Raw genomic sequence first — 15,892 nt, forward strand, 5'->3', positions numbered from 1 at the left:
AATCCCATGTAAATAAATTTTGAACTGTAAGAATTTTGCTTAATCTACATAAAACAAAATAGTTCATTTTTTTAAAAATATCACAATCCCATCTGAAATGTTGATCAATGATAATACCTAAATAATTTGTGTTACATTTTTTGAACAAATTATTGCCGATAATAATATTAAAATTAGTAGGCAAAACAGTCATAATGATTACCAAAAATTAAACAGTCTTATTTACATTTAGAGCTAACTTATTAGAATCTAACCATACTTTTAATTGAGTTTACTTAAATAATATTTGTTTAATTAATTCTTTTGGTAAAAATATATTCATTTAAAAATATGCAAAAAAGCAATGAAAAAAACATAAAGAAAGCTTTTAATCTGTAGAATGGGTTTTCTTCACATTTTATTGTTTTAAAATTGGTTGTTTGGTATTTTATAATTAAAACACCAATAATATTAAAACATAATTATTACAATTAAAGAGAAAAAATGTTAAAAAAATTTATTACATTTTTGAATAAGTAACTTTACAAGTTAATTACTATTTCTTTCGTCATTAACCTTAGCTTTATTTCCTTGAAATGTTTTTATCAGATTTGAGCATATTCATTATTAATATCAAAGTTACTGTTTTGATTATTAAAATTTATTTTATAACTTTTAGTTTAATGATAGTTTATAATCTATCAAATCCTATTCATTGATTACTATAAACACAGTGTAAATATTATTTCATTTTTCAAATTGTAAATATGTTATTCATTGTACATTGATACATTTATTTTAACTTTGTAGGTGACTAATGAATACAGATTGTAAATGTTGAAAAAGATTTTTTTATAATTTGCCGGGTAGGTATCGATTGGAGCAGTTATTTTCCTCTCTTTGTCTACAACTTCATTATAAAGAAATATAGGTACTTTTATTGAACACCAGCACCACTGATTATTTTTTTAAAGGATAAGATAAGAGCAAGTTTCCTTATCATAATGATGTAAATTCAACTCTGTATCTGTAATGTACTGCAGCCGGTTACCTAGAGTTGGTTCTCTGCATTGTGAAAGCGGTTTTGATTTTACTACCAATGTTTAACATGACAGTTTGGAAATTCCCAGCTAATGAAAGCGTTGCCATTAAGTTCCTGCAACTGTTGATATTCTACCAGAAAACAGGACATGTAACAGACACACTATTTGTTTTTACAAAACTGACAGTGTTACTTGTCGGTCAAAAGTTAATATGGCTGAAAAATTTGAACCTCAGCTTCATGACTGTCTTATGTTTTCTTTATATAGCTGGACATTTGAATTATCAAGTGTGGCTTGTTATCACTATGAATTGGATATGGGTCCAAACACTGTAGTTGTTTGTGTAATTTCATTAGAGAAATGTATGTACATTTAAGACCACAAGCCAGGTATAAATTGGGAGAAATGGTACCATCTTTAGTATTGATGAGATGCTGTTCTTGAGGCACAAAAATCATGGTGGTTACATCTATCCACAACAATGGATTTTTAGCAGCATTTGTTGTGAAAACAGCAAGTTTTTCACTGTAAAAGTTGCTGATAAATCAGTTCATACTCTACTGAATGCCATTAAAGACAACGTTATTGGAAGCTTATTGTACTCGGATTCCTGGCATGTATACCAAATCAATGTCCAAGAAATGGTTTTGCCACCATTATACTGTGAATCTTTGGTACCATTTCATTGATCCTCACAATGGTGCTTATACTCAAAACATTGAATGTTAGATGGTTGCTGAAATGGCAGAATAAAAAGCTCAGGGAAACTGCCAGGCACCATGTGGAATCCTGTTTTACTGAAATCATTTGGCATTGCATCAGAGGATATGAGAACATCTTACAAAAAATATCCAATTTAATAAGCGGCAACTTTCCACCAGAAGTTGCAATATACCAGTCAGTAAGTAACATCTCTTTAAGTTGAATTATTGCAGTAGATACAGAAATTTGTTCAAAAAAGCCACCTATTTGAAGGGCACAAGTGGTAGCACCGTTATTCAATAAAAGTATGAAAATATATTATAATCTACATCTAAAACTTATTTTTATATCTTAATGTTTCATTTTGAGAAAATTTACTTACTCTTTAAGGGTAAAGAGTACCCTTCAACATTTACAGGGGTAAATGTTGAAATTCCAAAATTATTTGTTCTATATTTGAGAGTTATCATTTTATATATTACTTATGAGGTTTTCCTGTTCTTTAGTTTAATGTAAAATATTGTTATAGTTTCTTTATTCATATCTTTAAGAGTAGAGTTTGTATCAATTTTTACATATACAGAGTGAGTCAAAAGTATGGAAACCTCTCAACAACTTTAAAACAGTTATAGATAGAATACTGTAACTTTCAGGATAAGGTATCAGTCAACTATTTTACCGTGTGACGGGAAATAGAATTTCACCTCTTTGGGGATGGCCCAGGGGTTGTATATTTTGAATGGTAACACCCTTTGTGTGATAAATAATTTTAAAGGTCTCTTTAAGACAAGAAAAATGGTATAAATAAAAAGTTGGTATGATGTCTGAACTCAAAATGGCGACAGGGTTAAGTTTGGATTTTTTAAAAATTACATTGATAATTTAAGGAACTATTATCGCAAATAAATAAATTTATAAAAAATTAATTAAACGGATATTATCAAATAATAATAATAAATGTTTGAAATGCCCTCCTTCTGTTTCTGACAGTGTGCAGGTTGGTTGTAAAAGAATGATATTGCATTATTTAATGATTCCCTAGTGATATTTTATGTTGATTCTCGAATTCTATTTTGTAAATCATTAATATCTTTGGGCTTATTATGATAAACACCATTTTTTAAGTGGCCCCAAGAAGTAATCCAATGCCCTGAGTGATCTAGCTGGCCAGTCTGTTTGAACACTTTGGCTCATCCATCTTCCACAAAAATTTCACATACCAGAAGACTGAAATGAGGTGGGGGACCTTGTTGAAACCAGATGTTTTGGAAGTTGGCCCCAAACAGTGTTTTAAATGTTAGGAATGATATAGTCAAGAAGCAAAACCTCATATTATTTCACTGTGTTTAAATTTCCATCAATAAATATGAGTATAATAGACCCTTTCAATCGTCCACCAACAATACCTTCCCATGCATTTACTTTGACTGGATACTGTGTATGTGCCTCACAATACCAGTGTGGATCAATATCAAGTATGGCAGTATCGACAGGTATGGCAATTTATACTGCTGTTTAAAAAATATGTGGCCTCATCACTAAAAACTATGTTGTTTAATAAATTAGGATCTGTACAAATATTGTTCATAATAATTTTGCAGTACTCAAGTTTTTGATCGTAATCATCTTCATTAAGTTCTTGCACCGGATGAATTTTGAAGGGTTTGAAATTTTCACTTTTTAATGTCCATATCAATGAACTTTGCTAATGTTATGTTCTTCTACTGCTGTTGGACTCAAGGAATGAGGATCCTCAAAAAATTCTTGCATAATCTCTAACAATTTGTTATTACTTGTTGCAGATTTAGGCCTCCCTGTTTTTCCCCTATTATTAATACTCCCTGTTTTTCAAATCATTTGATGGTTTTTAACACTGTACCTTTTGAAATAGGATTATGATTGTTATCAATGTTGCATTGAAAAATTTACAAACTTCATTATACAACCTAACTTAGTATCACCAAAGTCCCTCATCATTAAAAATATGACCCTCTCCTATCACTAAGTGACATGTTGATGGCAATGTTAGCATGTGGCACAGAAATTATTAATTCAGTAAAAAACAATTTCAGAAAAGGTAAAAAAGATGTAAATAACAAAAGTGACTTACATGTGTGGTAAAGGTGGACAAAATCAATTAGCGAACTGATCACAATAAATTTTCATAAGAAACTATAAGTGTAGCAATGAAACACTCCAAATGAAATATTGCACAACAATGAAATAAGCTTCATTTTTGCAACGGTGGTAAGAGATCATCAATAATCAGCTGATCAGCGTGATAGGTAATTTTTTGTGTTAAAAAATAAAAATTGTTTAATTCTTTGCAATTTAAATTTAACTTTTAATTAGATTTTAATTGAATTAGATAAAATTTTAATTTAATTCAATTTAATTTATTTTACTTAATTTTATTATTTGAACTTATTAAATTTAGCAATTTTCAAAATTCAAACTTTATTCCATCGCCATTTTGGCTACAGACATCTATACCATATTTTTATTAAACTATTTTTCTTATCTTAAGGAGATCTTTAAAATGATGTATTGCACAAAGGGTGTTACCATTTAAAAACATTTGAGTTACAAGCTTGATTGAAATTATACGTATTGAATAGTGTTTTTACAGCTTCTTAATTCCATATTGTAACTTAAATTTTAATTATGTTTTATAGCTGTTTGTCCACAACCGATTACAGTACCCGCAGATTTACAGTATCGGAACATTTGTTTCAAATGGCTGGGAATCTTTTATGAGACTTCATGTTATTTTAACCAAAAGTTCAGCAGCTCTCCGTAGCGTAAGTTATTCTCTTCGACGCTGTTATTTTGAAGATGAAATCAAACTGAAATATTTCCAAGTTTATTGTTTTTCAAACTGTGTTTCAGAAGCAAGAATGGATTTTATTGTGAGCAAGTGTGGCTGTTTACCTGTAATGTTTCCTAGTCAAGGTTAGTGAGTCATAAATAAAATTTTATTTATTTTCTACTGATTTATTTTAATTATAATTGATTGATTACTATTTCTAAGAAGGCCCTTAAAATTAAATATCTATTTAATTTTAATCTCCTAACTAGCCAGTTTGTTGTAGGTAGCATCATAAGTGTAAGCTAATTATATTATGAATTGCCTCCAACAGAGATCATAAAAGCTAAAGTTTTGTTTTAATTATGCACCTCTGCCATTGAAAATAATGTGTTATGTAAACTTAAATTAATCTTTGTGTTCTCATGTCTCTTTCATTTATACTTTAAAAAAAAGGAGAAGAGTCACAGTTTAAACAATTCAATTCATATATGTATTTATTCAAGCTTCGCTCTCCACTAAATGGATAAATTCCAATGACTTTTTTTTTATTTTGATGAGAAAATTATTATTGTAAATTTTTCCTGATAATTTACACAGATGACAGAAAATCTGGCAAATTGTTGCATAATTTTCTGACTTTTGTTCTTGATAGATTATTTCAAATATTTCATATGGTTTTTAAATATTTATGACTTAATTATGCATTATTTAGAATGTAATTGTGAAAAATATCAAAATGTTCAATTTAATAACAGTCACTACTTGAAAATCAGAAATATAAAAAATACAAGAAATTAATAACCTATATAATAACACTTTTCTTCTAAGGAAACATTTTAAGTAAATTTCACCCTTTAATACAAAATCTGTTTAATATTAGAAGAAAACTACTAAAATTTTCAATCAGGACCCAATATCACATATACAAAGTGTGTCATGAAGTTCTCCCAAGACTTTCATAACGTATTCTATTCGTGAAAATAATGGAATAATTTCATATAAACATATGTCCTAAAATGCTTCTTTTGCGAGTTATGGCTAGTAAAGATTTTGCTCAGATTTCAGCTACCCTGGTCAAATGAGATCATACTGATATTTTTAGGATGTTAATTAAGGTGCAGAATTTGTGATTTCTTATGGTTTTTGACCTGAAAAATTGAATAAAATAGGTCCCAGAACCATATCTGCAGTATTTTTTTGAGATATCTTGGGTGAAAATCAATAATTGGGGTAAAAATCTTGTTTTTTATGTTTGATATACAATAACTGTGTTAAGCGGGTACATAATTGTAACAAATGATTTAAATGTGTGGGAACAGCACAAGAGAAGTAGGGCGGTGACCATTGTGCTGGAAGTATACTTTGCATCTCAGTGCTAGAGGAATATCTTCAAGCAGCTGAGGTATTTCTTCTTGAAGAAAGTGCAAATAGACCTCAGAATTTAATTGGCCAGGTAATATGAACGGTCCAAACAGCTGATTATGAAGAAGACTACACCATACATTGACACTAAATTGAGGTTGAAAATTGCTTTCCACTGTTTCATGAAGTTTTATTTCATTGTGTAAGTTGTTGATGCCGTCACGAGTGAAATTTGCCTCATTTGTAAACAAAACCTACTTGTAGAGTTGTTGATTTGTATTCTACCAGTTGCAGAACTCTATATGAAGTGGTCTCCTGGGTGTAAATGTTGAATTGGCTGTTTATGATTAGGATAAAACTTGTTTTGTTTAAGTGTCCTCCAAACCATTGAATGCAAAACCCCCATCTGCTTAGAACAATGTATACTGATATTCACTATTAAGCTGAGATGGATGTATGAAGAACTCTGTGATGGGGGCTGTGGTGTAGGTATTGACTTCATTCCCAAAAGCAGACCAGAATAGAGAGAAAAAAGGTATGTTCTCATTAGAGGATTATTAAATTTATGAATCTGTTTCTTGATTTTTGAGTAAATCAAGAGGACTTTGAGTAAATTGAATTGTTGTTGGGATCAGTACTTGTTTTGTTGGTCTGAGGATAGTATTTTTGGTATTTAAAAACTCAATCAAGTAATGATCTGAGTGCATAGTCTAATTGAAATTAGATATAGGAAGAGTTTTTGTGAAACCTTCGGTGAGAGGAAGGAACAGGGATCGCGTTTCCACGAATTAGTTAATTTGATAGTTGAGGGTTGCAAGTTATGGTAGGTGGTTGTGGTTGGAAGAGACCATATGAAGGTGATGTAGGTTGTGTAAATGCACTTATGGAAATATCTGCCAAGGCTTTTGCATTGTTGGCATCCTGACAAAGGCCAAACTGATGACTGTGATGTATTATCAGGTTTAAAGGGTCTAAAAGATGACCTCCAGTAAAGCCAATCAGGGCTAGGAATGGAGGGGATGTGTGGCGATTGGGATCATTACAAGGATAAAACTTGTTTTGTTTAATTATCCTCCAAACTACAAAACGCGAAACTCTGATCCGTTTAGAAAGATGTTGTGTATTGACACCTGGACTGCGATAAACTACATGTATAATAATTTCATCATAATAGCAATGTATTGGACAAATCAGCTGTTATGAATAATAGGTAGTGAACCTGTCATGCTAATTGTTTTGGAATCTGGAATCCTGCGATTCAGAAAATGTATTTCTTATTCTACTGCAGCAGCTGTAGCATTATAATTACACACACCCAAAATGAATACCATATCAGTGTATTCCTGTGTTATAAGTATGACATTATTTCAGTGGCAAACCGATCACATTCAAAGTAAAATTCACAGAAAATCTTTGCTAATGACAACACAGTTCGCAGTACCCAATATACTTAATTTACCATACAGAATGATTTAAACACTAATATAGTACTTTGCATTGCTGATCAGCTGTTGTTATTTTATTGCCAACTTGAAATAATAACTTTTCAAATAATTTATTGTATTTCTGTCATTAATAAAAAAATTATCTAACCAATTTTTATTTATTTATTTTCATTTACAATTGCTGTGTTAATTTCTAGTTTTTTTAAACTTTTTAACTGAAATTTTTAATAGTAAATTTTGTTTTTCAAATTTTTCACATCACCAAAAATTTTGGTTTTTGTTTTCATTATTGGGCTGATGTTAAAAGATACAGGATCAAAAGTAAAATTTCCTGAAGAAGTCTCCAAACCATTTCCCATAAGAACTGGATTAAGACAAGGCAATGGTCTTTCACCATTATTATCTAACATTGCCCTTGATTTCATCATGGAAGGTGGTTTACTGAAAGTCTACCAAAAATAGGTATCGGGCAAGGACAAAAATCAATTAAGACAAACTGTCTGGGATTTGCCGATAATTTAGCTTCATTAGCAAAAGATATAGAGGTTAAAAATCAAATAATATGCTTAGAGAAAATTTCAGGAAGAATTGGCCTTAAAATATTGCATGAGAAGACGGAACTAATGGTATTAGATCCAATATGTATTAATAAAATTAAATTAATGATCAAAATATAAAAGTTACATAAAAATTTATATATCTGGTTGAAATAATGGATAGTAAACCAAGTGAAAATTTCTATTGGAATAATAGAGCACTTAAAATGAGAAATGCCCTAGTTTCAATAAAATCCACATATAACAAAAAATGTTTTTCTACAAATGCAAAAATGAGACATTACAGAACTGTTATTTTACCAGAAGCGCTCCTGTTAAACCCTAATCCAAATAAAAAATAAATAAAGGGAAAAGTGATAAGACAATTAAAACTGAATGTAGGATCATCAGAATCTGGATCAATAAAAATAAAAAAAGGACAGTTTGTGGAGAATTCCCACAAATGAAACTATTTATTAAAATGTCATGGAACCGATTATCAGTCTTACGAAAAAGCACAGAATTTCCCATTTCTTTCACATCTTGAGGATGCCAGAGAATAGGTAATTAAAACGTATAATCAGAGGGCTCAGTGTGAAATCTGGCGGAAGATATATCACTGGAATTAAAGAAGATCTAAAAGAGATTGGACTGAGGATTGAGGACATGACAGATAAATGAAAGATAAAAGAATTTCTAAACACAAAATGAACAGAGTGACTAAAATTGTGCAGTTAACAGATGAACAACGAAAATTAAGATCTGAAAATATGAAGAAATATTGGCAAAAACAAGCCAATAAAGCCCAAAAAAAGTTGATTAAAGTGATCCAGTTTGGTCAAACAAGCATAAAAAAAAGTACATTTCTGACAAATGTATTACTGTATCTAAATAAAATTGTAATTTTTCTTTGTTTTATTCAACTTATCTTACACCATTTTGTTCAGAATTAATTATCTACAAGTTTTGTTTAAAAGTTTTATGTGTTTATTAGCCATTTAACAAAATTATTTGAAGTCAAACATAAAAAGCAGAGGTTTTTACCTCAATTTATTGTTTTCCCCCCAGATTTCTCAAAAACTATTGCAGATATAGTTCTGGGATCTATTTTGTTTAATTATTCAGGTCAAAAATAATAAGAAATCACTAATTCTGCTACTTATTTAATGTCCTAAAACTTTCAGTATGACCTCATTTGATCTGATAAAATCTGAGAAAAATATTTTCAAACTCACAAACAAAGCATTTTAGAACATATAATTATATGAACTTTTTCCATTATTTTCATAAGTAGAATAGGCTATGAAAGTACCAGGATAACTTCATGATACATTCTGTATATGGTTTAATGCCACATTCTGTATATGGTTCAATGCCCCATATATAGAAATTTTTTGTCACCTTCCAAAAATTTATGTTGAGCCAGTTCAGAGATATTAATGAAAGTACAGGTGGCAAACACATATATGTTCATACGCACATACACCTGGAAATTTCTATGGGTTTTTAATGTTTTTTTTCTTTTAATTCAGGATCTGTAAAACATTAACATTCACAAAACACCTAACATCAAAATGTTATACATACATGTGTATGTGTGTGTGTGTATGTGCATGCGCATGTGTGTGGTGTGATCATACTGTATCCAACCTTGGTTCATAGTTCAAAAATACTTAACCTATTTAGTTCTGTTATAACACATTCATCCCAACGAAGTTTCCATTGCAGGCAGCATTTTTCAGTCATTTTTAGTGATCACCATAATTCAACTTGTTGCATTTCTTTTGATTTCTTCTCTGTCTTCAAATTTCTTTCCTTTAAATGGAATTTTAAGCTTAGTAAAGAGCAAAAAATTGCAGAGAGCCAAGTCTGGTGAGTAAGAAGCCAGCTGAAGTTGTTCAATTGCAGTTGGCCAAGAATCTCTGGATAAGTTATGATGCATAAATTGGAGTATTGTCATAATGATTTATCCAATCCTCATTTTCCTAAAGCTGTGGTCTCTTGCATTGAACAGCATCTTTTAGCTGATGAAGAACAGTTATGAAGTTCTTGTACTGATAGTTTGCTCTTGAGGAGTATACATGTGATGAACCGTGCCTTGATAATCGAAAAAGACAGTCGGTATGACCTTTATACTTCTTTGTGATTGCCTGGATTTGTTTGCCACAGAAGTGTCGTAATTTTTCACTGGGATGACTGCACCTTTTTATCAGGCCTTAGACCAATTTTTCATCTCCAGCTATTATATTTTTATGAAATCATTATCACTATTAGCACATTCCATCATGTGCAACTTGCAGTGAGTTTTCCTTTTGTTCGTAACTAAGAAGTTTTAGGACAAATTGTGCTGCTACATGTTGCACTTTGAGATCTTCAATTAAAATTGATTGCACTGAGCTAAATGAAATTTCTACGTCATCTTCAAATTCTTTAATAGATATTTGGAAATACGACAAGCACTACTCGCACATTTTACTTTCACTAAGCAGCAACTAGCAGCAAAACAGTGAATCATATGCAGCCAATATGAGCCAAGGTCATATTCTATGGTGATCTCTCTCCTCTGCTAAAACTTGTTACGGCAGTAAAAAATAACGTCATACTATTTATACCATCTTACATCTATCACATGAGCACCGTTTTTTTTAAATATTTCAACGTAGGAGCTTTTTCAAAGTATAAATAATATTGCTGTTGTAGATAGTTTCAAACTTAATTTTCTGATTTTCCTGTAATTTGTCGTAAAAAACATATATACCTGTTGAAGAAAGCATCTTTATAAAACATTATGAATTATAATTGGCTACAGTCAATAAATCTGCATCTTGAAATTTTGAATTTTATTTATTAGAAACAATAAATTATAAACTTACAACATGTACAACATGTACAGCAGAGTGATTAGTCTTTCATCCAGATGATTCTATGTATAAATTCTTTTAAGGCTGACAAATCTTATTATTCTCTCATCATTTATGTAACTGTAACTGTGTGACAATTTGTTATTAGTTGAGTTAATATATTATAAATAAATATATGTTGATGAAATTCTTCTAAGTTAATATATTATTTAAAAAACCTGTAATTATTTTTTAACTTAGTTTCTGTATATATTTCATTTCTTTGTTTACCACAATTTTAGGAATGTTCTATTTTTTTATAGAAAAAATTAATTTAATAAATTAATTTATTAATGAAATGTTGTTTGTGCATATATGCGTTTAGTTGTTTATTATTTGTTATCTATTAGTATAATGTTATTTTCTTGTTACAGGGATGTATAGGACTTGTAATCTAAATGATTTGAAATGTCTTATTACATACCAATGTAAGTATTGAATGCATTTTCTTAATCATAAATATCAACATAATAATAAGTTTCTGTTTGTATATTAAATACTGTTGAGTGATTTTATGTTTCTAATTTCCAGACATTTCTCATAATATAAATGAAATTTTGATCATTTTCAGAATCTTTGTCTGTTGCCCATTTACCTATCTGTTTGTTATTTCTTGGATCAAAATAATTTCGCAGGTTTTGTCATATAATACAGTACAATAATAAACTTATTACTCTAATAAAAAGCGTTAGAATATATTTGACTACTCTAGGCTTGCTTGAAAATTTTCTCCAGGTGCCAACTTACAATTTCATTTGTTAAGAAGATATTTGCACTATTTTCATATTCAGAATGTCAGATTAGTTTTTCAGAAAGCTTTCATGAACAAAATTTAAAAGCTATAAGATAAGTTTTTTTTTATAAAAAATTGATTCCCAGATAACTTGAAGATTTTGAGTGGTAATATTTATTAAGATTTCATAATATGTGAGAAAATGTCAAGCCTGATCAGATTTGAGCATGGGACTTTGACATGCCACTACTCCATCAAAGGATCAGTAATTAAAAAAAAAAAAAAAAAAACAATTCTTTTTCATTGTTCAGTGGGAATTGTGCCTCTTGTGACAGAAGAAGTTTTTGATTTTTTTTTTATCACATTGTGCTTTGTATTAAACTTTAAGTGAAAAATTTAAGTTTATAAAATTTGCAACAACCTTTATCAAAAATGATTTTTAAAATGTATGAAACTACCACCTTATGTAGAAAATTATAAATTTTTGACACGTATAATGCAATTATACTGGTTAAGTTGGTCATAATCTCTAAAATTATTTGGATGATGATAACACATAAATGTTTTTCGCTTAGAAAAAACCAAAAAAAAATCCAAAAATTTTAGAAATAAATTCTCACAGCATTAAATCAATCAAGAATTCACCTGAATTAAAGGATTAAGCTGAATTCTTTTCATGAAAAGAAGTTGTTTGTTTCCATATGTCTCGTATAAAAAAAAATTAATTTTTGATATCATTTGTTATTGATATGAAAGATTTATGACCATGGGAAATTTTAAGCGTAGGATAATTTACAACTAACTGAAAACATCAGATAAAATGTTACATGAATCCACAGAAGTCATCATTATTTCCAGCATGTAAGTTAGATATTCCCAGCCGGTTATTTCTGAATATTAAAGAATTTTTTTAAATCGAATCATCATTATACTGTACAATAAAAAATAAATTCTTGCTTCAGGTTCACTAACTCATCAGTGAAAATTTATAAAATGTTGAATCATGGGTTGATTTAAAGTTTATTTGGTTCTGAATTTATTAATAAACAATAGATACACCTTTTAAAACATATTTGGAACTTCAATTTACAGTTAAAATATGAAAAAAAGTTTACCAGTGTTTATAATTAAGCAAATGAAAAAGGTAATGAAAAGAGGTATTAGTATATTTTTCAAGTAAGTTTTCTTGAGCTTTGCAATTCCTATATAAAATATTGTGTATCGAAAAAGGTATTTCTAGTATATTAGCAAAGTTCTTCTAGTTTACTATTGTATAAGAGGTCCAGAAGTTATAAAAGTTTTAAAAAAAGTTGCTACTAATGTTCTTGAACACTTGGAAAAATAATTAAATGTTATTCATATTTAATCCTATGTTATTCATATTTAATCCTAAAACATCTTTTGAATAAAATATATCTGGAAGATGTTTTAGGATTTATGAAAGGTTCCCTCCCAGTATTAAGTGAAGTAATTTTTGCATCCTAGCTTTGCAACCATTTATATAGTAGAGTAGAAGATTGTTTCTGTGCTTTAAATAGGGCTTTTAACATTGTTTAATTAAATATTAATACTTCATTGAATTAATCATTATAACTGAAATAGTTATAATGAAGTTGTGTCAGAGAAATTGAACTATCAGAAATTATGTTCATGCTGGGTCCCTAAGATGCTTAGAGAAAATCACAAAATGAAATGGTTGGATGACGTGTTGGAATTTGACTTTGTAAAAAAAACAAAGTGATGACTGCTTGAGGCATATAGTCTCTGGGAACAAGACATTAGGTGTTAGAAATGATATAATAGTCTGTGTAATGGCAACACTTCAAGACAAAATTCAAGCTGTTGTATTCCAGTTTGGAAGACCATGTGCACAGTGTTTTGGGACAAAAATGGAGATTTTATTGTTGACTTGCCTCAAGGATAATCAATCAGCAGTGATGTCTTTTATGAAATGCTGAAAAAATTGTATCATGCAATCCAGAATAAGCATTAAGGCTTGCTTACCTGTGATTAATTGTTATTACACCTTGCATCATGGTGATCATGCGTTATTCTATGATGAATGGATACAACTTCTGGTCCTCACTATGATAAATGCTTCAATAATATTAGGATCTTTGTAGAAAAAATAGAGTAAGATTTGTACTTCAAAGAGCTATAAAAACTTTATTTCAGTGTTTTCTTGTCTTTTTTAATAGCTCTTTGGAACTTAACTTTCTGGATAACCTCTTGTATGCTAATGTGCCCAAAAATTATTCTGCATATGTTTATACTTGAATGTAATTTTAAAATTAGACCTTTCAATTTGTATTTTTGTTTCATTATTATAATTTTAAAGTTAACAAAAAGGTTTTAATCAATTGTTTATGATTTCCCCAGTATAATGTAATATTAACAATTAATAGGCTGTGGAGTAAATAATTGTATTCTAGAAAAGAATTAACATCTGATTTATCTTACTTTTCATTAGCTTATTCTGTATAGCAATTTGTAGCATGTACAACAGCCCTAGGTCATTTACCGCAACCCAAAACGCCATCAGTCTCTATGATAAGTTTCTTTATTTCACAGTCCTTGCTTACCCATAGCGATGACAACGCTCATCCAGCCCCTCCATGGCCAACCCTTTGTTCTCTTTCTAGCTGGAGCCCAGGACTCAATTTTCTGAAGTATTCTACTCTTGTCTACACGTCTCGGATGACCATACTATATCAGTTATCTGTCTTCCACTTTATCCACTAAACGAGATTTTTTTTTAGGATATTGTTATTTCTTAATTGGTGTATGTAAGTTAGTTAGTTGACAACGTCTTCAAAAAATTAATTTCCATTGCGACCATTATATTTTAAGTTTTGGAGGGATAGTCCAAAACTAAACATACGGGTCTGAAGTGATCCATATGTGTAAAAACCTTTTACAAGAGAGCTGAATATCCTCTTCTTTGTATTATATGGTATCCGAACATTCCATAAAATAGCTTAAGAGCTTAGTGATCATTCATTCTATCTTTAGTAATTTTTTCCAAAATATCATTGTCTCCCTTTCCATCTCATTAGAATAGTATCCAGATATTTAAACTTAGCAGTTAATTTTATTTTTCCTTTATTTGTAACAATATCCTGTCCTGTACTTACAGCTACTGTATATTCTGTTTTTTCAATGTTCACCTCCAATTTCCATCTATCACATTCTTTATTAAGCTTTCTTATTGTGCATTCTATATCTTGTTCATCCTCAAACATCACCATATGGTCATCTAGAAAAAAGAGTGTGAATATTGTTATCACTTTGAATCTGGACTCCCGTTTTAACACATTATTCTGAGAACAAAATTAACATAAATCTTAAAGTGAGCTGGATATAATGGACATCTTTTTGCACACCTGAGAACAATTTTTCATTATAATTAATAAATTTTCTTTGATATCTTAATTATCTTTTTCATTAGAACCTCAGATCTTTAGGGATGTCCTGATTCTGATCAGGAATTTTAAGTCCTGGTGTAAATTCTCAGGACTTCATGATCAGATTTAATTTATCTAGAAGCTAACAAAATTTGAAAGATGTTGTTTTTCAGTCTCCTCTTTAGTAAGCTCATTCGGATTTTGTTATTCATGATAATTAAAATGTTTTATTTATTTTATTCAGTTTCAGATGTATATGGATATAGTGAAGATGTATATGTTAAACTAGATGGTGTTAAATATCCATGCTATCATAAATGCACATATGCCACTTATTATGTTTATTCTGCTGCTACAGATTTCTCTGCATCTCATGTAAATGCTTTTAAATTATAGTACGTATTATATATATTTCTTTTAACTTTAGTAGTGTTTTAATTAATATAGTTTCAGGTTTTCATTATTTAAATTTTCTGGATAAATGCATGTAATAAAACTTTTACCTTCACATTATTGTCATGATGTGCATATTCTCACATAGGACATGAATTTCATGAACTTAATATCCTTTAACAATGTACTATTTATAAACACATTATACTTGACAAAAATGATGTACTAATCAAATACAATACACATTGAACACTGTATTGCAATTCCACTATACATACTCACTAAGGTCTGCGTTAAAAAAAATTACTTCTGTTTTAAAAATTAATTAAAAAAGTATTTAATTTAACCATGGTATTGACTGAATAGTAGGTTTTGTTTTGGGTCAGCTTTTAAAAAATTATTACTGAGAGTTTTGGTTTTATTTTAATTAAAATTATGTTTTTCAGTTTTGTTTTCTTATACGAGGGTTATATTTTTTTCAAGGTCCAATCAGTCGTGAAATAAAAACCCGCGCAAAAATCGTATGAACCTTTGTGCAGCGTCTCTAATATGGCCTTCAATCATGCCGCGTCACTTTGTTTAGTTC

At 29.6% G+C, this 15,892-nt stretch overlaps 1 protein-coding gene across 1 annotated transcript in view; it reads left to right on the top strand.

Annotated features, from left to right (window-relative positions):
- The window catches only part of LOC142326643 (sodium channel protein Nach-like), an 83,303-nt gene extending 68,060 nt beyond the window's left edge, over positions 1–15,243 (top strand). Inside the window, exons 8-10 of the mRNA XM_075369240.1 lie at positions 4,614–4,676; positions 11,151–11,204; positions 15,158–15,243. Coding sequence (XP_075225355.1) covers positions 4,614–4,637 — 24 coding nt within the window. The 3' untranslated portion in view covers positions 4,638–4,676; positions 11,151–11,204; positions 15,158–15,243. The remainder of the gene's footprint in view (positions 1–4,613; positions 4,677–11,150; positions 11,205–15,157) is intronic.
- Positions 15,244–15,892: the final 649 nt, after the last annotated feature.

The sequence above is a fragment of the Lycorma delicatula genome, chromosome 6 (assembly GCF_047948215.1).
Source record: "Lycorma delicatula isolate Av1 chromosome 6, ASM4794821v1, whole genome shotgun sequence".
Classification (NCBI taxonomy): Eukaryota; Metazoa; Arthropoda; class Insecta; order Hemiptera; family Fulgoridae; genus Lycorma; species Lycorma delicatula.